Here is a 23,434-nt window from a genome sequence, read left to right as displayed (position 1 = left end):
AAAAAATCCTCCAGGACTTTCCACTTCCCCTAGTTATTACTGCGCGCGGAGTGAGTCACTCGTTCTCTAGAGGGAAAATAGTTAGAGCGCAGAGGGAAAGCAGTCCCGTTAAGAAGTTGCGAAACAGGCCCTCGGCAGGAAGCCAGCCGTCAGCTTTGGGCAGGGATCTTAAAAGTTAAACAGTAAGAAGTACTGGAGCCCGCCGAATGCACGGTATGAAAGGAGGCAGCGAGAAGGTAACCTGAAAGACGGGAGCCTGGCTGCAGAGCTCTGGGGCTGGAAACAAGTGAGTGCACGGCTGCGCGAGGGGTTTATGATCCAGTGTTCAACTTGCTACCCAGGGCACATAAACTAAAAATAAAAATACAATTTTAAATAACTGTATGAGGGGGCAGGATTAAGAATTTACATAATCAATGCACAATGTAAGTCACCCTGTGGAGTGACATCATCTGTAGTGATGTCCCAGTCCGATCAAACCTCCTTCTCTTTAAAGTTAATTGGCTATTTTTTCCTTCCTCGCTGCCACATTTACCACAAGTGACAGCTACCCAAGTATCATCAAGGAGAAGCCTGCAATGTCATTTTGTCAATTTGAACAAGTGCAACATCAAGACTGGGAATGCATGGTGTACGTGGAGAAGTGTGGCTCAATGGTTAGAGCGGCAGACCCTGATGCAGAGGTCTAGCCCGGGACCAGGGTTCAATTCCCCGCCTCGGCGGGTCTTGGGCTCAAAATTCCTCGGTGCCTATTCCAATCATGGAGTCCAACTCTGGGCAATAGCTTGCTTAATCTCCACAACGGCCCCCACAACGCTAAGGATGCTTGGCCTCCACCTTGGGGGTGCCCAGGAGTGGACACCTCACAGGGAAAGCCAGGATGGGTTCCATAGTGGTATTCGTACAAGCGCCTTGAGACCCTTGCGGGCGAGTAGTGCTCTATACAAGTATCAATTTACATTTACATTTACGTGCATAAAAACCTTTACCAACAGGTTGGCAGGTGTATGCCTCACAGAGTCTCAACAGTTTCTAAATGGCCAATGTTGCTTATAAACTAATATCTAGTGTTAATAGTTAACTCATCGCTGCATTGATTTAAGCGTACACACCTTCATAGGATTTACTCCACTGACATAATCAGCAATGCCTATAGGCCATTATTGCTTAATTGAGAAGTGCATATCTGTTTTCACCAGTTATTGTCCTATTGATAGGCAGGATAACAAACCCAGTCAGATGTGTGTCAGTGTGAGGGAAAGAGAAAGTAAAAATGAATGTGAGAAAGAGGACTTAGAAAAATTGGCATTAAAGTCAGAAGGCAGGGCATGACTGAAGTTAAGGCTTCTGGGAGAAAAGGGAGAATGAGTGTCTATAACAAAGGCTTACAAGGAAAATGGGAATTTAGGAATGGGTCGGGTGTGAGCAGGTGTAAGGGGGAGAGGGGAAAAACTTTTGAGAAAGGTATGAGGATGGTATAATGAGTGAGGAAGCAAGTGGGAGGTGTGCATGAAGACAGCTGGAGGAAAGTGTGACGGAGAGCTAGAATAGGGTCAGGGTGCCAAAAGATGATGGGCAGAGATTGGGCCTGTGGAAAAAAATGCGTTCAGCGAGTTAGGTGAGAGTATATGACTCAACATTGGTTCATTGCCTATATGTTGCTCGCCCCCGCAGATCACCTACTCTTACCCACTAGAACTACACTTTGGTGCTGGCAGGAGGTGCTCAAGTGGATAGGATGGACAAACAAACTATCCCACAAGAAATCACTTTGTGTCGGTAGGATGTTGACTCAGCTTCAGGGGTTGTGCCAATGAGACTTAACCACTTGGCTGCTATGCGTTTTCCCCCCCGGTGCTGGGATTGCCCATTTTCCATTATTCATGACGAGCTGGGCTCGTCATGAGCGTGCGAGGAGGCTACACCATGACGAGCCCAGCTCGTCATGAGCGTGGAAGGGGTTAATAGGCATCTCCAATTTCAGAAATGTTTGGAGACCTGGACATTTAAGGTCATTGGAGATCCTAACAGAAGAATATTTGCTACACAAATCCCATTAGTAAAATATTCACTGTAGGGGCACACACTGGAGCAATATTGCAACAATCAATCAATCAATCATATCATTTGTAAAGCGTACTACTCACCCGAGAGGGTCTCAAGGCGCTGGGGTGGGGAATGCTGCTACTGCTCGAAAAGCCAGGTCTTGAGGAGTTTTCTGAAGGTCAGCAGGTCTTGGGTCTGCCGTAGGTGGATGGGGAGGGTGTTCCAGGTCTTGGCGACGAGGTGGGAGAACGATCTGCCGCCTGAGGTCGCTCTTCGGAAGCGGGGGACTGCAGCGAGTGTGAGGTCGGCAGAGCGGAGCTGGCAGGTGGGGGTATAGAAGCTGAGTCGTCTGTTGAGGTACATTGGTCCGGTGTTGTGGAGTGCCTTGTGTGAGGAGCTTGAAGGTTATCCTCTTGTTGACCGGGAGCCAGTGAAGGTCTCTCAGGTGGGGTGTGATGCAGCTGTGGTGAGGGATGTCGAGGATCAGGCGTGCAGAGGCGTTCTGGATGCGTTGAAGCCGTCTCAGGAGTTTGGCCGAGGCTCCTGTTGTCCTTAGCTGAACTCACCCCCTTGGAAGCAAAGGTGACTCTACAGCCTTTAGATAGATACATTATTATCAATATACATAAATCACTAGTAATAAATGCCACTGATTACTTCACAGCATTTAAAGTCCAATGTGATCGGGATGTGGGTCATCTGGAAGATGAGGGGAAGGTGGAGGCCAGAATAGAACCCGAGAAGTTGTGATAGTTGTTCACCTGAGGCTCATCTAGATTAAATATCTGCATAGGCTTTATTATTCATCCAAAATATAATGGAGCGGTGAGTTGCCAACCACCTCAACTTGCCAAAGATCAAACCACATAGCTGTAGATTGCTTCCATGGTGTGTGAAAGTGTGTAGGTATTCAGGAATATTGGCGGTATATCACTCAAGTTCTATCTATGTGAGACATTTAACAATGGACCCTAATCCAAAGCCATGTTTGTTTGGGACCTGTGGGGATTGTGATGGATCTGGGCACACATAGAAACTACTAAATATGGGAAATGCCATTGCCAAGCATAAATAACATTGGACAATTCTGGCAGTCCGACAGACACCATCCTAAGGTGGAATGGCTGAGAGGCATGTATTATTGTTTAATGATGGAGAAGGTCGCTACCTAGTTGGGGTTGTCCAAAAATACATCACAAAATGTGGGGTCGATTGGGTAAATACTCAGGTTTAGACATGGGGCACACTGTACCCAAACTTACCCTGGAGGACCAGGATAGGCTTGGGTTGTGATGTAATCTAAGGTACTGTGCGGCTCACTCATAAAACGTCTGATTTTGTTAAAATATTTTATGTGATGTCTAGAGAAATTGGGTGCTGCTACTTTCACACCTGTATTTTCAAATTTCTATTGTTTAAAACCCACATGAAAAGTGCTCATAAAAATTATTCAACTTATCCTAGGGCGTGGAGATGGAGATAGAAGTAAAAGATGGGATGAAGTAAGGAGAGATGAATGAGAGAAAGATGAAAGTGATGGAGGAGAAGACATGAGAGAAGAGACTGTGTAAAGAGAGTAGGATGAAGAGTATGGGGTGAGAGTAAAGGCTGGAAACAGATAAAGGTGAAACAAGTGGAAAAGCGGAGCAACAAAAATGACAAATAAGATCTCAGGGTGTGAATATATGAGTGGAGGGAGGAGGGGGATGTATGACATTACAACGCATGCTTTTACATCGCATGCTTTTACAACGCGAGTTTTACAACGCATACCATTACAACGCATAGTGCTTTTGGGCGCTGGATAGTGAATAGTTTAATTTACTATTCCAACTCCAGTCCCCGTGGATAGTAGGGAAGGTGTTGTACAGTAAATTAAACCTATTCCCTATCCTAGAGCACCCCCCAGCGCAATGCGTTGTAATGGTTTGCGTTGTAAAAGTTGCGTCGTAAAGGCACTGCGTGGTAAAAGTTGCGTTGTAAATGTTGTTTACCAGTTAAAACACCTGTCTGGTCTGTAAAATTTGGCATTTGACCTGCAGAATGAACTCTTACCACAGTACTGAGACATGGACATGCATGACGTACACCCTGAACTGATATTCTAGTACAGTCAGACACTTGTTTTGCATTGCCTTGGGTTTTATGAAGTGGAAGGGGACACCAGAAGGCACCTTAGCACTGTAAAACATATGACAGATTAACCCTTCAGCTTCAGGTCAGTTTTTACCTTCAGCTAGTCATGATGCAGACTGAAACCTAGGCGCGGTAAATCCAGGTGTGGAGGGGTTTTATAAATGGAAACAGATTAGGCCTCTGGAATAGTTACATCGGGAGACAGTGTCACTGTGTAGTTGGAGCCACAGAGGACGCCCCACCTCCAGTGTTTCCTTGCAGCACCGCCGCCCACTGCACGCCCACACCGCCGTGCCAAGCGGGGGGTAACTCATTCGCTCCGGCACCGTGCAAGACTTGCTCACAAAGCAAGGCAGACAGCAGGATGCTCTCATGAAGGGAGTAAACCACGCCAGTCTAGTATCCCCAGATCAGAGACAGTTGCCTGGGCATGTTCTCCTGAAGGTCAAGGTGCCCTGTGCATAAACTAAGTCTGCTGCAGGAAACCCCTGTTTATGTATCCTTGGAGCTGTGATGTCCTTGTGGACTCTCTCTGGCTTCCTGTCAATCACATGCTTAGGTGCTCCCTACTCCAATGAAGCCTGCGGGTGTGACAGACCTAGGACTGGCAGATGGGACAACAGAAAATGACTGCTTCGTGAATGACGGGCAGAGAAGCAGGAGGAAATATATGAAGTGTTAGAACTGGGGGTCTCTAGTTAGCAGAGGTAAGTACCTTTGACCAAATAGGGACCCTTACTTCTAGTCAGGGTAAAGGGGTACACACTGTAGATAACCCCTGCTCACCCCCTTGGTAGCTTGGCACCAGCAGACAGGCTTATCCCCAAGGCAATGTGTAAGGTAGTTTCACCAACACGCACAATAACTTAGTGAAACACCACAGATTGACACCAAATAGGTGTTTATATAAAAATATATATATTTATCTAGTTCAGGCAAGATTAAAAATCAATAGGGCAAGGCCAACATACATAAGCACTTCTGTGATAGATGATCAGAAAAACGGTACTTGTGTAACCAAACAAAAACGATGTCTGGTAATGTGGTATTTCAACAGTTCAGTTATCTTTGCCAATGAAATGTACAATCCCTGAAGTTTGGTGAGGAGGGGCCTCAATTATGCGGTAGTCTCAATGTCCCCGTAGCACAGCGAGTATAGCAATGTGATTTCGCCCCGGGACTCAGACCATACTCAAGCCCCTGTTACCCCCTTCTCTTCGTACTGCCAGCGGTCCCGCTAAACTGCCGGGAGGCTCCTCTCAAGGCCTCCCCGCCTCAGTTATTTCTATTCTTGTTCGAAGGCGCCACTCGCAGGTCCTCTTCCCCGCGCTAGCTAGCAGACAGCCGGATTATCTTCGGGTGCGGGGAAGGAGGGGGCCGCCACTCTGAGCCAGCTCCCGGCGTCTTCGGCGATGCTGATTCAAGCGCTGCCCAATCCTAGCGCGGCTCACTGGACGAGCCCCCTCTGACGCGACAGCTCTTCCTTGCGCTCAGCCAATCCGAGCACGTCTCCACGGGACGAGCCTCCTGCAGCGGCCCAATCACAGCGCGGCCCCTTCGGTCTCGTCAGCGGACCCGGGGCTGAGGGCGGCGAGGTTCTTCGGTGATTCTTTGACCCGGGCAGCGGCGGTGATGTGCAACCCGGGCTATTTGGGGCGTGGCAGTCCCCCTCACAGGGCGTAGGTCGCTGGCAAGCCGCCCACGATTCCACAAGGTCTCTTAGGGGAATTATTCACGGAGGGAGGCCCCACGATCCCACGGCCACCAGCAATTATGTGCCGATGAGCACACTGATCCTCCCACACGGCAGGCAGTTGAAGTAAAGCACAGAGGGCGAACAACAAAGGACGTTTTCCACAGCGTCTTGGATCTTTTTGGAAGCTTTTGTAACCCCGTGTTTCCAGGCACAGGAGGCCAGCTCTTCTCAGGACCTTGGAGACTCTAAACAGACACAGCACACAGCAACGTCTGGGTTGCAAGCAGATGGGGGCACAGCACACAGCAAAGTCCCTTTCTTCTCTCCTTTAGTTGAAGCAGCAAAACAGGTCAGCCCCAGAACACACAGCAAGGGCAGTCTTCCTCAGTTTCTCCAGCTGTTCTTCTTCCGGGAGAGGCTCCTCTTGATTGTAGAAGTCTGATCTTCTGTTGTCAGGGGTCCTATACTTATACCCCTAAAAGTCTTTGTTCTCTTTGTGCAAGTGGGCCCTGAGCCTGGTCTGAACCAGTTCTGGGTGTTCTTGAGCACTTTGTTTTCCTGGCTTCTCCTTTCCTTTCAGAGTGAGGGGCAGGGTCGTCAGCCGCCCAGCAGGAGGTGGAGCCAGCATTGTGGTAGGCAGGCACAGCCCTATTCAGTCCCAGGTGCTATCTCCTCCCACCACTCCAGTTGCAAATGCAGTCATTCAGCCTAGGGCTGACCCAGCCAGCCTCCTGGGGGCTCCCCAGCCCCTGTCACCCTCAAACCAGACAGTCAATCCACAAGCAGGCCCAGGCACACAGAAAGGTCAGACAAGAGAACAGCTACTTTCTAAAAGCGCTGTTCTCAAACACAGGATTTAAAAACAACCTTTACTAAAAGATGTGTTATTAAATTCTGAGTTCAGGGATACCACACTTTTATGTCCTATCTTGTTCCTATGGGAAGATATGCTGGTAGCCATTGTAGCCAGCATCCCCCATGATAGCCTATGGAGCAAGATAGCCTTGCAGCAGTGTCAAACAAAATGGCTGTCATTCATTACCAGAGCATGTCACCTGCACCAGTACATGCTCTACCTTTCACATACACTGCACCCTGCCAAAGGGGGTAGCTGGGGCCTTCCATAGGGGGGACCAATGTGCACAGAAAGGGAAGGGTTAGGCCTGCTCAGTGGGGACACAGACCAGGAGGACATGGCAATTCACAGACTGCTCACAGGCACTGCGGTGGCAGGCCTGAGACACTATTTTAGGGCTACTCAAGTGGGTGGCACAATCAGTGCTCCAGGCCCACTAGTAGCATTTGTCATCACCAGCACTGGCACGCCTGGTGCACTTTACTAGGGACTTCTTGGTAATACAAATATGCCAATCATGGATAGCCAATCATAAGAACAATTTCCATAGGGAGCACTTACACTCTGGCACTGATCAGCAGTGGCAGAGTGTCCAAAGCATCTAAACCAGCAAAAACGAAATCCAGCACAGCATCAAAAATACAGGAGGTAGAGGCAAAAAGATAGGGAGAAACCACGCCAAGGATGCCAGGTCTAACACGAAGTAACGTCAGCAGTACCAGAAAGATAGGATAGCAGCGAGGGTTGCATGCAGTGACAGGTGTAGGACCAACAGAATATAAGCGCTCTAGGAGCTACATTCTGTGACAGCAGTAGATGGTCTGCGGGTTATGGCAGCAGCAGGAGTTACCACAGCGGCAGCAGGACTCATAAAAGACCTTAAAAGGACTTGCAGGATATGACAGTAGTACCTTCCATGGCATCTCAATTGATGCGTGAAGTGAAAGAATGGATGCCAGACATCTGGTGTAAACTACAAGGCACTAAGGTGTTGCTTGTACTACCTCTGTGATCAGTGGAAGCTTACCCCACTTCTCGTGGACCTTGTCAGGTGCAAACATGTATTGCTCCTGTCACGTTGTACCTATTCTGTGAGGGAGTGAAGCTTGCACTGCTGCTACCAAGTTAGTTATGCTCTGTAAGTCGGGTAGTCGCACTACTGTCATGAGTGCCAGTTCTGTGAGGGTATGCTGAAGGTGGGGGAGGGGGCGTGGTGGGGTGGTTGGGCACGGGAGAGTTTGTTGAATTGAAACTATTCCTGAATTATATTACCTGTTATATAGAGATGGGAAGCTTTTATTGCTGCTGCTCAAGGTGTACCTATTTTGTGAGGTAGAGACGCTTGTATCAATGAATGAATGAATGAAAGGGTTTTTGTATAGCGGGATGTTCACTCCAAGGAGCTTCTTGGTACCTAGCGGAAAAAAGGACATCTAGGAGATTTTCATAGAAGAGAGGGTGACTGAGGGAAGCATTTAATTAGGAGATAGCGCCAGGTGGTCTGGGGTAGCAAAGATGTTTTGAGGAGCGTCCTGAAGGTGGGTTCCGTTTGTGTGTGCCTCAGCTGAGTGGGTAGGGCATTCCAGGCCTTTGTCCCTAGTACTGCCATAGTCTTCCCATCCCGGGTTTTCAATTTGAAAATGGGTACTGTTAGCAGGTTCTCTGAAGTAGACCGCAGAGTACGTTTGGTGGTATATGTCTTGATTCTGCATCTTAGATATTCTGGTCCACTTTCGGCTTTGTAAGTAATGGTCAAGATTTTAAAAAGAATCCTCTTATGGACCGGTAGCCAGTGAAGCGCTTTAAGTGCAGCTGCTGAGGAAGAGTCCCTGGGGAGTTTGAGTAACAGTCTTGCCGCAGCATTCTGGACCACCTGCAATCTTTTCACAACCGTCTTTTTCGTTCCTGCATAAAGACTGTTGCAGTAGTCCAAGCGAGATAAAATTAGGGCCACTGAAACAGTCTTCCTGGCAGGCAGCGGGAGTAGGTCGAATAATTTTCGGAGGGTTTTTACAGTTTGGAAACACATGCCTGCGATAGCAAGTTCTGGCTTAGGGAAAGAAGTGTGGGGTCGAATATTATTCCTAAATTTCTGACTGTATCTACTGTTGTGGGTGGGGCATCTGAAACTGAGGGCCACCACTGGTTGGGTCTAAATACATTGGAATTTCCAAACAGCATCATTTTTGTCTTGAAGCTAATACATTTAAGATGATTCAGTTTCATCCAATCCATCACTGCGGTGAGACAGTGGTGGAACTTCTCTTCCACCGCTGTGGAATTTTTGTCAATTGTGAGGATCTGCTGAGTGTCATAAGCCTATGCAATAGATTCAACATCAAAGGTAGCTATCAGGGAGAGAAGTGGTGTTATATACACATTAAAGATGATGCTTGAGTTTTACCTCGGCAGACATGTACTCTTGATATGTGTTCCTGTTCTGAGTGTGCAAAGAAACCTTGTGCTACTCCTCCTGTTGCTGATGCCTTTTCTGTGCTTTTTCTGTGTGTCAAAGAAGCTTGCATTGCTCGCATTGAAGCTTGGTATTAGCCATTTCATTGCTCAACATTTGCTATTGTGAATACTTTTCTTCTGGACTGTGCTCCTGGACTGTGAAATGCCTTACCCCCATTCGATGATGATTCCACGGTTTTGACTCAATTGAGACGCCAAAGAGTGGAGCTGGTCTTGTTGACTTTGCTTTCGAGAGCGCAAGTGTGGTTTCCAGTTTTTCTGGAGATGACTTATGCCTGTCCAATTCTAATTCCTTTCCATTGAAATCTCCTTCTCTATCCAGTGGGTCTCCCACATCCATTAATCCTGTCACAATACATCTCTCTAGTGGCATGGAACGTTTCAGGGACAGATGGAGTCTCATGGGACTTTCGCAAGAGGCTAATACTTTCATCGGTCATGTTTGGTCCTCGGGCACTCAAAAATAGTATGCCTCCAACTTCGAGACACTGGAGTAGCTGGTGGTGTGAGTGGGGTGCAGAGCCTGTTGGAGCGGATTGAAGTTTGGTCATACATTTTTTGTCCTCTTTGGCCTGTGCAGGCTTGGTGTATAGGTCTGTTAACAATTTCTGATCTGCCATTTTGTCAGGTAATTTACCCGTTGATGGTAAGCCAGTGAGCGAGCACTATAGTGTGTATATATTTGAGGGGTATCCGGATAGTGAAGCCCCCTCTTCCTAGGTATTCTGTTTTATAGGATGTTACCTTAGACCTGAGATTTTTAGACTCTTGGCCTGATAATAAGTATCAATTACAGAAGCAATTATTGGCTAAGTTGACCATACTCTGATGTTTAATTTCTTGTAAACTTGTTTCTGATGTATGTGCTCTAGATCTAGCAGGGAGGATTTTTTCTCCTGAGGGTGTTACCTTCTCGATTTCTCGTTGCACCAAATGTAATTCCACCTCAGTTTCTTATCCAACATTTCGAGATAATGCTAAGCTTTGCGTGGTGCAATATCTGAAGGCTTATGAGGTTAGTACAGCTGAGCTTAGTATTGATTTGAGGGGACAATTTTTGATGGCCTTGCAAAAGCCTTTTTGCCCAGTGGCTTCGACCACTCTTGCCAGATGGATGTGTTGGCTTATGGGTGAGGCTGGTACTGATACATCAGTGTTTAGAGCACATTCCGCTTGTTAGACAAAGGCTCCCAAATCATTTGCTTTGGGTTCCTGTTTAACTGATATTCTTGAGGTGGCTGATTAGTCAGCAGAATCTACATTTCATTCATGTTACTATAAACCTATTGTTGATATTGCTTCTCGTGGTGGTGACTCAGCTTTAAACAAGTGTAATTGGAGCTTCCGGCCCTGGCATAGAATAGAAATGTCTCTAACATTTGCGACAAGAATTTTCAATTCTATTAAGGGCACAGAGGAGAGGATTATCCTACCCATTTATTCATCTTTATCTGCATAAAGTAATTTGCATATTTGTCTATTGTAACAAATTGTACATCTGTTTCTGTTTTTCCCTTCCTGAAGACATTGTAATTGGATGGGGTATGTTTTTGGTGAAGACAGTATGTGCAGTCTTGTTTTTTTTCTTGCTTGCTAGGAATCGGAGATAAGTGAGTTGTTGGCCGATAATGTTCCAAAATTGTGGAAGTTGCCTGGTTGTTCCGGAGTTCGTTTTTGGAGGAGGCTTTCTTGAGGTGTCGGAACAAGGACGTCGGGTCAAATTGAGCTAGAATCTCCACTTTATGCTCTCGTTGGAGCTATGTTCTCTGTGGTTACAGGGTCTCAAACTGTTATTAGTGGTTCCTGTCTTTGCAGGGTCTCGGACTGTTTAACTGTATTCCTTGGACTGGAGCAAAGAAAGAGGAAACTGTGTTGCTGCAGGAGGGTTATATAGGGCTGGGGCTCTACATTTCGTCAGGTGACTGTGAAGGAGTCAAGGGAAAAATAATGTTTTTAAAACTTTTAATTTGATTGGCTGCTGTAAAGAAAGAGAAGCAGAAGCCTAGCCTCCGTTTCCTTAATAGAATTGAAAATTCTTGTTGCGAATGCTATAACTTTTTTTATCCCTCTGCAGGCACATGTGGTAAGTGATGCGGGACACACTTGTGACAGTTGCTGGAGGGCTAGACCAGGATTATTGGTAGCTTGGGGGGCAGAGTCTGCTGCCTCAATGCCATCAGGCGCATAAAGCAACCCCCAGTGTATCACAGCACGCGATGGATGGCTAAAACAGAAGTCACAGCATCCCTGGTTGTTTGGGGGGTTAAGTCTGTTGCCTCCACACCATCAGGCACATAAAGCAAGCCCCAGTCAACCGCAGCACGAGACATGCTTGCGACTGTTGCTGGAGGGCTAAACCACAAGCCCCAGTATCCTTGGTTGTTTAGGGGGCATAGTCTGTTGCCTCAGAGCCATCAGGTGCATAAAGCAAGCCCCAGCATACCGCTGCACAGGATACACTTGTGACTGTTGCTGGAGGGTTAAACCTAAAGCCCCAGGTTCCTTGGTTGTTTAGGGGGGGTGTGGATTCTGTTGCCTTAGCAACATAGGGCTCATAAAGCAAGCCCAAGTCTCCTGGGCCTGCTGGCTCGACAAAGGCTATGGCATTCGCAAGGCACAAACTGCCCTGGCACTCAAGTGCGAAGCTCTGCCTGGATCTGCCTACACTTTGGCATCAAGAAGGCAATTTTCTGGGCCGTGTTTCATGCCCTGTACTAGAGGAACAACTCTGGTTGGGCTTACACTGCTGCAGAGATACCAGAACTCATAAGGGGAGCCATGGGGGGCAACAACAGCACTTGTAGCACACGCCTACAAAGTAGGACGACATCTTGGACATAGAAGGACATCCTGGGTGGGCCCTCTGGCCCCTCCCCTTACTCCACAACTGCTGATCGGTGAGTCAACGGGCCGAAGCAAAGCAGGACGAGGTGACCTAGGGGCTCATGTCGGTGACACAGCTACATATCTGGTTGTGGGCGACTGGCTACTGGGCATTCCATTATCGCCAAATGACATCCCGGGAGGGCCTCACCTCAAGCGCTCGATCCCCTGATCATACCTAGGACCTGCTAGACACTAAAGGGGACGAAGGGCCGAAGACACATGCATACCCCACAATAACTAACTGTCAACCCCAAACTCAACGCTACCATGGTGGGGAAACCTAGATCTGTCAAGAACCCACACTGCCTACCTCCTCTACAGACCATGCACTCATTGCCTGAACCACCTCAACACACACTCTACTAAATTTGATAAGATCCTCCACGCTATCTTAAACAATAAAACGATGCTGGGGGCAAATATCAATGCTGTCTTCTAGGACGTGACTCTCCTGAGAAAAGACCAACACAACCTGTCAGACTGTGGACAATCCAATATTCACTTTGACCTCCATCTGGCCATTGATACAGGAACTACAGATACAATTGAGTGTCATGAAAGAAGAAGTGGCCTCGCTACACCGCAGAGTGGAGGACGCTGAGGGGTGCTCGTGGTGCAACAACATACACTTTCTAGGCTTCCCTGAACGATCGAAAGACCTCAGTGCTGAACTCTTCATTGAAACCTATGATGATGTCCACTGTACTGGAAAACACAATTCCGAAGCTATTCTCTATGGAGCAGGAGCACAGCATACTTAGCAGGCCATCACCCTCTGGGGCACTACCACGACCAATCATTGCCTGTCTACTTTAATTATTGGGACCAAGATAAAGTCCCGCAATGGTTTGGAATGAAGGGACCCTGGCCTTATGAAACGTGGAGATTACAGCATACTCTGATTTCACGCCTGAGGTACAATGGCTTGGTGGCTCCTACATAAAAGTCAAGCAACATCTCTGGGAACTACAGCAAAAGTTCCCTTTTCACTCTTGTTCCCAGCAAAGCTAAAAGTACTGGATGATGAGACCTCTCACATCTTCTCAACCTCAGAGGATGTTCGGACCTGGCCCCACAGAGAACCAGGCGGACGGACTGGGTTGTCCCCCAGCCAAAATGTAAGAAACAACAAAATATTAGAAATTGTCCTACTCAGGGCTAGGTGGCCACAGAACGGGCACAAGCGGTGGCATGCTTCACAGCATAGCACAAATCCTTTCGCTCCTCTACAGCCCGGGCATCCATCGGACTCCAGCTCAGACACAGGCGACTCAGGGACCTCAAAAGCAGAGGACCCATGCCCCACACGGATTCCAAAGAGGACACCTTTTACTAAGTTTATTTAGATATTATTCGTATTTTGAGGATTTATGGCTGGAAATGCAAGAGTCACCTGACCCTGGAGGGGAACAGCCGTTCAGGCTGTTTGATCTTAATGTTATACCTATTGCTTTAATGGAGTCATATCGAGGTGCTACTGGATATCAACACAGCATCACAGGGCATGGTCGGCTGTAAGAGTGGGAGTGCACCTGGAGTAGGGTGCTGTACACATGGAGAATTACAATACGGGCTCAACACCTGCAGCACATACCATTGACCTGCGCTATGGGAACCTGCACGAATAGTAAGACCCCACAATACAATGTCCTAACATGGAATGTGCGTGACATGGCTACTCTCACCAAGCGCTCAAATGCCTCCAAACACTCATTGCAATGCTGTAGGAGAAAGAGACACACCTCACACTAGCGGAACTGCATGAGGTCCCCAGGAAATGGAGGGGACAAGTGTACGGCACATCTGCATCCGCCTTTGCACAACGAGTACTTATTTGGGCCCAGATGTAGGAGACAATCATAGGGTAGAAACTGGGGGGCAATATAGAACAACAGAGGGACACTTCAATGGGACTACCCTCACACTGTTGGGAGTATATTCACCCAACACCAACCAATCAGGCTTCCTGGACACACTTACCCCTGCGGTGTTCTGTTAACCACACTTTCCAGGGATGTGGGGTGGCCACTTCAACCATATGTCGGGCACAAACGCTCTGTCATCCCCCGAGTAACGCTACATGCATGCATTCGCATGACACAACACTTCAACAAATGGCTCACCTGGAGACGCTTGCGCGATGTGCGATGGCTAAAGGTACCAGCTGGATCACAAATTTTTGTTCTACACCATAGTCCACGACATTCACACCAGGTTAGACCACTTCCTCTGCAATGAAGAATTTGGTGTGCAGATAATCCCGTCAGAGTACATGGCACGCACCCTCTTGGATCACTACCCCCTTCAAATAGTCCTACAGTGGGATAGGCCATGCCCCAGGGTACCTACCTGGAGGCTGCAGAGAGAATTGCTTCTAGACTCTTCATTTACGGAAATCCTGGTGAAGTGCCTCACCTAATACTTTGACCTTAATTAAGGATCCACCCCATCCAGGGCACCGGAGCAGGATGCACACTAATTGGTAACCTGCATGACGCTACATGGAGGACATGCCAACACTTGCAGGGGGAGGTAATGGTCCTCAAATGGCAGCTGTGCCTGTTAGAAACAGAGGTGACCAATCGGATTGTGAAGGTTGAGCAAATTCAGCAGCTGCGTTAACAGTGCAGTGAAGCGGAAACGCGCCTGGGGAAGCACGATTATAAGTGGCGCCTGACCATTCTTCACCCAGAGGGAGATCGCTTAGGGAGGCTGTTGGAATGGGTGGTACAAAAGGACAAAGGGCACCCGCAATGGGGGCTGTTAGAGCTGACAATGACACACAGGCCACTATACAGATGGCCATTAACTCTGCATTCCAGGATTACTACCAATCACTGAATAGGCCAGCGGGCTCTCCACCTCTGGAGGAGCAAACTCATGGGTTCCTACAAGAACTACTGCTGACCAAACTGTCCCAGCTTCAGTGAGCCAACTTGAATGAGCCTCTCCAACTAGAAGAAATACATTCGGCTGTTGCCCAAATTGCTGGGAACAAAACACTAGGCACAGGTGGGCTGCCAACTGAATATTATGCCACTTTTTGCCCAAATTAACCAACATCTATTAGAGATGTTCAAAGAGGCTAGAGCAACAGGAAAACTCCTGGACTCACTTTGGGAGGCCCTGATCATGGTTTTACCCAAGCCAGGCTAAGACACACTGGACGTCCGCTCCTACTGACCCTTATCTCTCCTGATCCTAGATTATAACATTCTAGGCAGGGTGTTTGCAAACAGAATACTCCTCATAATCGGTCCCCTTGTGCATTAAGATCGATCAGGGTTTATAGCTGGGCACAACACAACACCTTCCTACACATCCAATGTCTATTACGCCTCATACAGGACACCCCACCCATGGCCCATGGCCGGGTGGCCATGTCACTAGACATTGAGAAGCCATTCGAAACCTAGTTTTGACTTTTTACTGCTGACCCTAGAATACAAGGGGTTGTGACCTTGGTTGGATCCGCACACCCAAGGTCAGTTGATCTCATACAGTTTTACAATCTAGAGACGCAACATTTAGGGGTGGCCACACTCTCTGTTGGTCTTTGTCCTAGTTATGGAGTGGTCTGCCTACTGCGCCAACATGTGCTCCGATGGGATTCTCTCACATGGTCTGAGAATGACTGATGGTACAAGTGGTCTGGCATGAGGTCACAAATATTGTTGATGAACTCGCTGGAAAAAACCTCACACCAACACTCGAGTCCTGTCTGTTGGGTATCCGCCCCAATGCTAAAGGTGACAAACATTGCACAGGTTCATTGACCCAGCTTTTTTCCTGTTTAAGAGACAAATAGCGATGTCATAGAAGGCACCCAGGTCCCAGGACCCTTAACACTGGTTAGCCACACTGTTGACATGGGTGCAAGCAGAAACAAATGCCCTCACGCTGCTACGTATGGGGGGGACAATACAACCGGCTGTGAATGCTAGGAGACTTTTCTTACCAACATTGAAGTGAAAAATTACCCCCCAACCCCCACACACACACACTGAAGCATACACTGCTCGGAGCAGCTGGGGTTCACAACCACACAACATGATGAACACAGCTCGATCCTGGGGGCATGGGCACACTACAAATCGATACACTGAAAGGAAGCCACCCTCCTGACCCAGAGCCCATCTCATGGAGCTCATGCAACATACACCAAGGGGAAGCCCCAGAGACAAGAGACAACACAGTTGCTGGATGCAAACTTCCAACCAGTCACTGGCTTGCGCAGCCCTCCCCGGCGCTAAACCCAGCATCGACTCACATGCACTAGTGCTCACCACCTAGGAGTGCGCCACGATGCCCATGACACACCTGTGCATTGACGCCAAAGCCTTTGACACCTCAGCATGCTCCAGCGATATCACACAGAAAGCCTTACTCATATCCTCACAGACTCCACCATTACAGTTGTTTTAGTTTATTTTATTTTGCTTTCTTCTCATATTTGTTGTATGATGATGACTCGAGAAGCGACGACCTTTCCAAAGTACCATGTTGTGACCTGTCATTGTCCTACTTCTTGTAAAAACTCAAAAAAACTAAATTTAGAAAAAAGGTACCATTGTGCTTGGTTGCTCCGGGAGCTTGCCATTCATTTTCTCATTTTTTCAATCCGTGCATGCAATGTCCCGACCCTCTGGGCATTGTCCTGGGTTAATTATCTAAAATACTGAGTCTCCGTGGACAGGCCCTCTCCAAATAGAGTGAAAAGAATGAGGAGCAGGGCTGTCACAAGTGAAGGCAGATGGTCCCACGCTGATTTAGCAACAGTTATTAATAGATTTTTTTAATGAAAGGAAGAGCCCTCCTTATTAAAGAGGCAGCTTGTATATATAGTCAAACCGCTAGACATACCATGTTCTTTTTGTGTAATTTTAATTCAAACAGGTGCTTCTGACACATCACGAAATCACCACAGGCATCCAGAGGGTCCTGTGTTCATTTTTTATCCTGGGCTCATAAATCCTGGTAAGGAGAGTGGAAAAAGAAGAGAAAGCCTATGAAACAACAAATGTGTATTTGGCGGAAATACCTATACAGTTGCATAAATGAGGACAATACAAAAATATAATGTTGCTGAAAATTTGTCACACTACTAGTATTAACTGCAGCAAACACAATTACGCAGAACCAGCTTAATAAATAAAGCCTCCTTTATTCAAGCAATTTACGAAAGACATTACAGGATAAGAAAAACCTGTGAAACCAATAAGCAAAAAAAATACTAGACTGCTCAGACGGATCTCTGACAGAATATCGACAGTCAAAATATCGACTTGCCAAAATATCGAGGTAAAAATATAGAATGCCAGAATATCGACTTCCTATCTACAAACAGGTAAGTACAAAAATTTCGACTCCAAAATATCGATAGGAAAAAATATTTGACACTCAAAATATCGAATTTTTTAAATATGTTAAAAGTAATTTTAAAGTAATATAATAATAAATAGAATTAATTTAAACATACTTAAAATACTTAAATAAACTTAAAATTAATAAATAATTAATGTGCCTTAAAAAAAATGTTTTAATTTTAAAACATATATATATATATATATATATATATATATATATATATATATATATATATATATATATATATATATATATATATACATATTATTAACAAAACATATACAATATTTTTTCCGTAGGATAGCGAGAGGTTTAAATTTACTATTCACACTCCAGAGAGTGCAACAGTAGGGAAAGCGTTCGATAGCGTAGGGATAAAAATTACTATTGCCACTCCAGAGAGCGCAACAGTAGGGAAAGCGTTGGATAGCGTAAGGTTAAAAATTACTATTCCCACTCCAGTGAGCGCAACAGTAGGGAAAGCGTTGGATAGCGTAGGGGTAAAAATTACTATTCCCACTCCATTGAGTGCAACAGTAGGGAAAGCGTTGGATAGCGTAGGGGTAAAAATTACTATTCCAACTCCAGAGAGTGCAACAGTAGAGCAAGCGTTGGATAGTGAAAGGGTAAAAATTACTATTACCACTCCAGAGAGAGCAACAGTAGGGAAAGCATTGGATAGCGTAGGGGTAAAAATTACTATTCCCACTCCAGAGAGCGCAACAGTAGGGAAAGCATTGGATAGCGTAGGGGTAAAAATAACTATTCCCATTCCAGAGAGTGCAACAGTAGGGAAAGTGTTGGATAGCGTAGGAGTAAAAATTACTATTCCCACTCCAGTGATTGCAATAGTAGAGAAAGCGTTGGATAGCGTAGGGATAAAAATTACTATTCCTACTCCAGAGAGTGCAACAGTAGAGAAAGTGTTGGATAGCGTAAGGATGAAAATTACTCTTCCCACTCCAGTGAGTGCAACAGTAGGGAAAGCGTTGGATAGCATAGGGGTAAAAATTACTATTCCCACTCCAAAGAGTGCAACAGTAGGGAAAGCGTTGGATAGCGTAGAGATAAAAATTACTATTCCCACTCCAGTGAGTGCAACAGTAGGGAAAGCGTTGGATAGCGTAGGGGTAAAAATTACTATTCCAACTCCAGAGAGTGCAACAGTAGGGAAAGCGTTGGATAGCGTAGGGGTAAAAATTACTATTCCCACTCCAGTGAGTGCAACAGTAGGGAAAGCGTTGGATAGCGTAGGGGTAAAAATTACTATTCCTACTCCAGAGAGTGCAACAGTAGGGAAAGCGTTGGATAGCGTGGGGGTAAACATTACTATTCCCACTCCAGTGAGTGCAATAGTAGGGGAAGTAAATACTTCATATATACATATAAATAACATGAATATTAATACCAATTACAAAATAATTAAAATATTTAAAATGTTTATAAAATATATTAATTAATCAATTACAATAAAATACAAATTATATTTTAAATAATTACCAATTACTAATTAATTAACAATTAATTCTAATAAATAACTATAAATAAAATAACATATTTAATTAATTATAATTAAATTACTTCCCCTCTATTCCCCTATAAACCCACAACCCGCTACAGAAAATAAATTACTACAATTCACATATTTATCAATTAATCAATTAAAATTAATTACCAATTATATTTTAATTAATTATCAATTAATAATTAATTAACAATTCATTCTAAATAAATACCAATAAATAAAATAACATGTTTAAATAATTATAATTAAATTATTTCCCACCCTATTCCCCTATAAACCCACAACCCGCTACAGAAAATAAATTACTAAAATTAACATATGTATCAATTAATCAATTAAGATTAATTACCAATTATATTTCAGTTAATTACCAATTAATAATTAATTAACAATTAATTCTAAATAAATAATAATTAAAATAACATATTTAATTAATTATAATTAAATTACTTCCCACCCTATTACCCTAGAAACCCACAACCCGCTACAGAAAATAAATTACTAAAAGTAACATATTTATCAATTAATCAATTAAAATTCATTACCAATTATATTTTAATTAACTACCAATTAATAATTAATTATCAATTAATTCTAAATAACAATAAATAAATAACATATTTAATTAATTATAATTAAATTACTTCCCACCCTATTCCCCTATAAACCCACAACCCGCTACAGAATTATATTACACAAAAAATAAACATTAATATTAACTTACCTTAAATTCGATATTTTTGTTGTCTATATTATGTCTAGTCGATATTATGTCCATTCTATATTTTTGATTCGATATTATGTCCATTCTATTTGATATTAAAATTTTCTAGTTGATATTTTGGTAGACTTTATTATGTCTAGTCGATATTATGTTCATTCTATATTTTTTACTCGATATTATGTCTAGTCGATATTAAAAACTCGATATTTTGACTCTATACCGCTCAGACACACCATAATGTATCGAGTACAGGGGGTAACAACAGTTCTTAGAAGATATTGTCTTTCAAAAACATCATATCTTTCTCAGAACATTTACCATATGAATTTGTGGCTGGATATTTTGGCTTTGCCAATGCATACTTTATCTGGAGATCATTTTTACTGTTGGCACATTTAGGAATTAGAGCTATTCTGTTAAATGCAAGCGAGAAGGTGATACTAAAGAGAAGGACAAAGCAGTGTAGGCTATACCGAGGTTGCACTAGTGAAAGTACATGCGTTTTGGAACAACAAATGTTAGCGGTCAACTGTTTATGGACCCACTGCTAAGAAATCACAATGCACAAGAGATAAGAAACAAACTAAATTTGGAGTGCTTGTATTCAAACGATATCCAATCCTATCAGTGGGATAGTACAAGGAATAATACATACAGTATTTCTTCCCTATATTGCAAAATCAGTTAGTGTGACATTCAGACCGTATTTATACTATCACAATGACTGACGTATTTGTGTAGAAATTTCTTCTTTTATTACTCTTCAAAGACATAAACCAATCAGCCCAGCCAACTCGTTTCGTCCTTAAGGACTTCATCAGGGTTTATTATTAGGATTAGATGGGCATCACCATCCATAAAAGAGTGTCACGCCAATATAAATGTTCATAGGGTTTGTATCAAAGAACGGAAACACTATCCAACCTGGCAAGCGAGAAGGTGCCCACACGGTCAGGAGTTTTCATACATCAAAAATGAATTCACTGGTGTTATGTTGGGCTAAGCACCTTGTGTAGCGTGTTCTCAATAGGATACTGGGTTTGCTTAGGTCCCTATGGTGGTGTTTCACACATCATAAAGGTACTCCAATAACCTGCAGTCACTTGAATTGGACTTATTGTAAACTCGCACCCCCATCACTTCGAAACGTAAACTGCAAGAGGAAGGCTGTAGGGCTGCGAATCAATCACTAGCCCTGAGCCACTGTCTAGTGCGATTATCCAATAGAGCTCAAAAGAAGGTCACATATCATCTTCTTGCAGCCATATTTCAATCCTATATGTTAATTTCAAACAAAAGGGAGATGTTTTGAAACTCAACTGAGAAATACAGATTTCAAATATTCCCTCACGAGTCTACCTTTTGAAATAAAACGGTTTTGCAGCTCTCAGTGTGAAGACCAAAACGTTTTTCTCTATTATTCAGACACCTAAAAAAAAGTTCATAACTAATCGAAATATGTTCTTTATTTCAATATATGTCCTGGAAATCTCCTACTATGCTCAGGTCTCACAAACTGGAGTGGCATGTTAGAACAAAAAAAAATTGGAAACATGTAACTGTTAAAGAGCAGCAACCTGGTCATTGCAGAGGGAATCACTGTTTAACCTTGACTGTCTCCCTTCTTCTATTGCAGGACAGGTGTTAGGATGCCATCCATTCTGTCCGTGTTTGCGCTTCTGACCATCGGGATCGGTCAGTCCAGCGTGGAAGGTGACTGCGTTTTTAACTCTCTCCAGACATACTGCAGATGCTCGTTGAGTAACCCGAATGCATTGCTCAGCATTTTCGCCTGCACATCAGCCAACATTTTTGAGTTTCGGGACGGAAGCTTTGATGAGCGGTTTACCGTATTGGCAGAGTCCATGGAAATGCTTGAACCTTTAATGAATCTACCTCTGGCCAGGGTCACCTTTTCAAACAGCATCCTGTCAGAGGGCTTCTTGGTAGAGTTTGTGAAGGCAGCCTATAGAATCCACATTAAGGAGCTGGTGTTTGAGAACTGTGCCTTTGTCGGCAGTGCTAGCTGGCAAGCCCTAGTGGGCTCACCTCCACAGCTGGTCTCCTTGCAGTTCAAGAACGTGTCTTCCACCCCCTTGTCCGGAAGGACCACTGATATTTCTAGCCTGAGCAACTGGATGGGAACGATGAAAGAGCTGACTCTTGCCAAGTGCCAAGTAAGCCACATTCCAAGCGACATCGGCACGCACTTCCGAGTCCTGCTTTACCTTGATTTGTCCAACAACCCACTCCAGGAAAAAGGAATCTCACAAACCTTTTGCAATGGTCTTTATCCCACACTTGAAGTGCTAAGGCTCAGGAGCAGCCATCTGACGTCTCTCGGAGAAATCTGCAATACACTTGCTCAGCTGGACAATTTAACAGATTTAGATCTGAGTCAAAACAACTTTTCCCAACTCAGTTCCTCCTACGCTGCCTGTGAGGAGCTCTCTTCTATTCGCATTCTGAACCTGTCTGACACAGGGATGACGTGTGTGAACATCTCCTTTCCATCAAATATTGAGATACTAGATTTGAGCAGGAACAGACTTCAAGCTCTGGACATTTCTCTCTATCGTCTGAAGACAGTAGTTCTCTCTAACAATGCACTGAATGCTTTGCCCTCTCCTGAGATCTTTCCAAGTTTAGAAGTCCTCTCTGTGGACGGAAATATGATTGACCAGATTCACAAGTACCAGCTACAGGCTTTCAAGCATTTAACAGTTCTCAGTGCTGGTCAAAACCCTTACACTTGTTCCTGTTCTTCTCTTATGGAGATGAAGGACTTAGTGAAGTCAGAACTTGAGATGCTGGGGTGGCCAGCTGGCTACATTTGTGACACTCCTGCTGTACACAAGGGGACCCCCATGAATGATGTTAATCTTACAGCATTTGAATGTCACAAGCCCCTCCTGGTGGGCTTGATTTGCGTCCTGGTCCTTGTGGTCAGCATTGCTGGGATTCTTTGCTGGGTCAAGACTCGCTGTGGTCTAAAACCGCCTACCAGTGATTCAGGTGTTGGGGACCAGAATGTACATTTATCGCACAATGGTTGAGCACATGTGGACATATTGGTATTTATAAAGCTGAACAATTTAGACAAATTTCACTATACAATAATATAGAAATGCATTACATATTAACATTAAAATAATACAACTTTAGCTAAATTATAGAAAATGTGTCATTATTTAACATGCAGACATGCAAATGTTGTTTATTTTCTCCAGAATGCTTTCAATCCTATCGTTCTTCACTTACCAGGCTGCACTGTTCATTTAAGTTAATAAATGTTTTAAATAAAATAAGTGATTTAACATTATAACTGAACTCTAGAGCTTGGCTTTTTGTGAAATGTGCTATGTACTGAGAAAATGTAGTCTTTCTTTCTTTACATCCTATGACTTGACTGTACTTAGATTGTTTTTATTGCCACATATGCATAATGAACAAGTGTTCTAATGAAAAGGAAATGCTTGTTATACCTTACAATTCGTGATCTAGCCAGCACATACCAGAAATGCGAATGTTTCATTTTATAGAACAGCTCGTTGATGTTCGATGAGACACTAGACAGCTAACAGAGTAGGCTTGCAGAGGTTCTCATGAGAATCTTTGGTAATGAAACTACTTGTAATACGTTGAAGCCATTTCTAATTGACTTCATTCTGCCACTGACATTTACAGTTGGAATCGAGGGCGAAGACGACAAGCCATCATAAG

The 23,434-nt window shown here is 44.5% G+C and overlaps 1 protein-coding gene across 2 annotated transcripts; it reads left to right on the top strand.

The window, feature by feature from the left end:
- The first annotated feature begins 45 nt into the window (after nucleotides 1–45).
- On the top strand, nucleotides 46–23,017 carry CD14 (CD14 molecule). Of its 2 annotated transcripts, none has more exons than XM_078650730.1 (2): nucleotides 46–236; nucleotides 21,348–23,017. In XM_078650730.1, the coding sequence occupies exon 2, from the start codon at nucleotides 21,361–21,363 to the stop codon at nucleotides 22,765–22,767; it is 1,407 nt and encodes a 468-aa protein (XP_078506856.1). In that variant the 5' UTR covers nucleotides 46–236; nucleotides 21,348–21,360; the 3' UTR covers nucleotides 22,768–23,017. The 2 variants fall into 2 exon arrangements, with proteins under 2 accessions (XP_078506856.1, XP_078506855.1); XM_078650729.1 differs by having other exon boundaries at nucleotides 46–286.
- Nucleotides 23,018–23,434: the final 417 nt, after the last annotated feature.

Source organism: Lissotriton helveticus, chromosome 7 (genome assembly GCF_964261635.1).
Source record: "Lissotriton helveticus chromosome 7, aLisHel1.1, whole genome shotgun sequence".
NCBI lineage: Eukaryota > Metazoa > Chordata > Amphibia > Caudata > Salamandridae > Lissotriton > Lissotriton helveticus.
The sequence above is the reverse complement of the archived record's forward strand: the minus strand, read 5'-3'. Positions and strand labels throughout refer to the sequence as shown.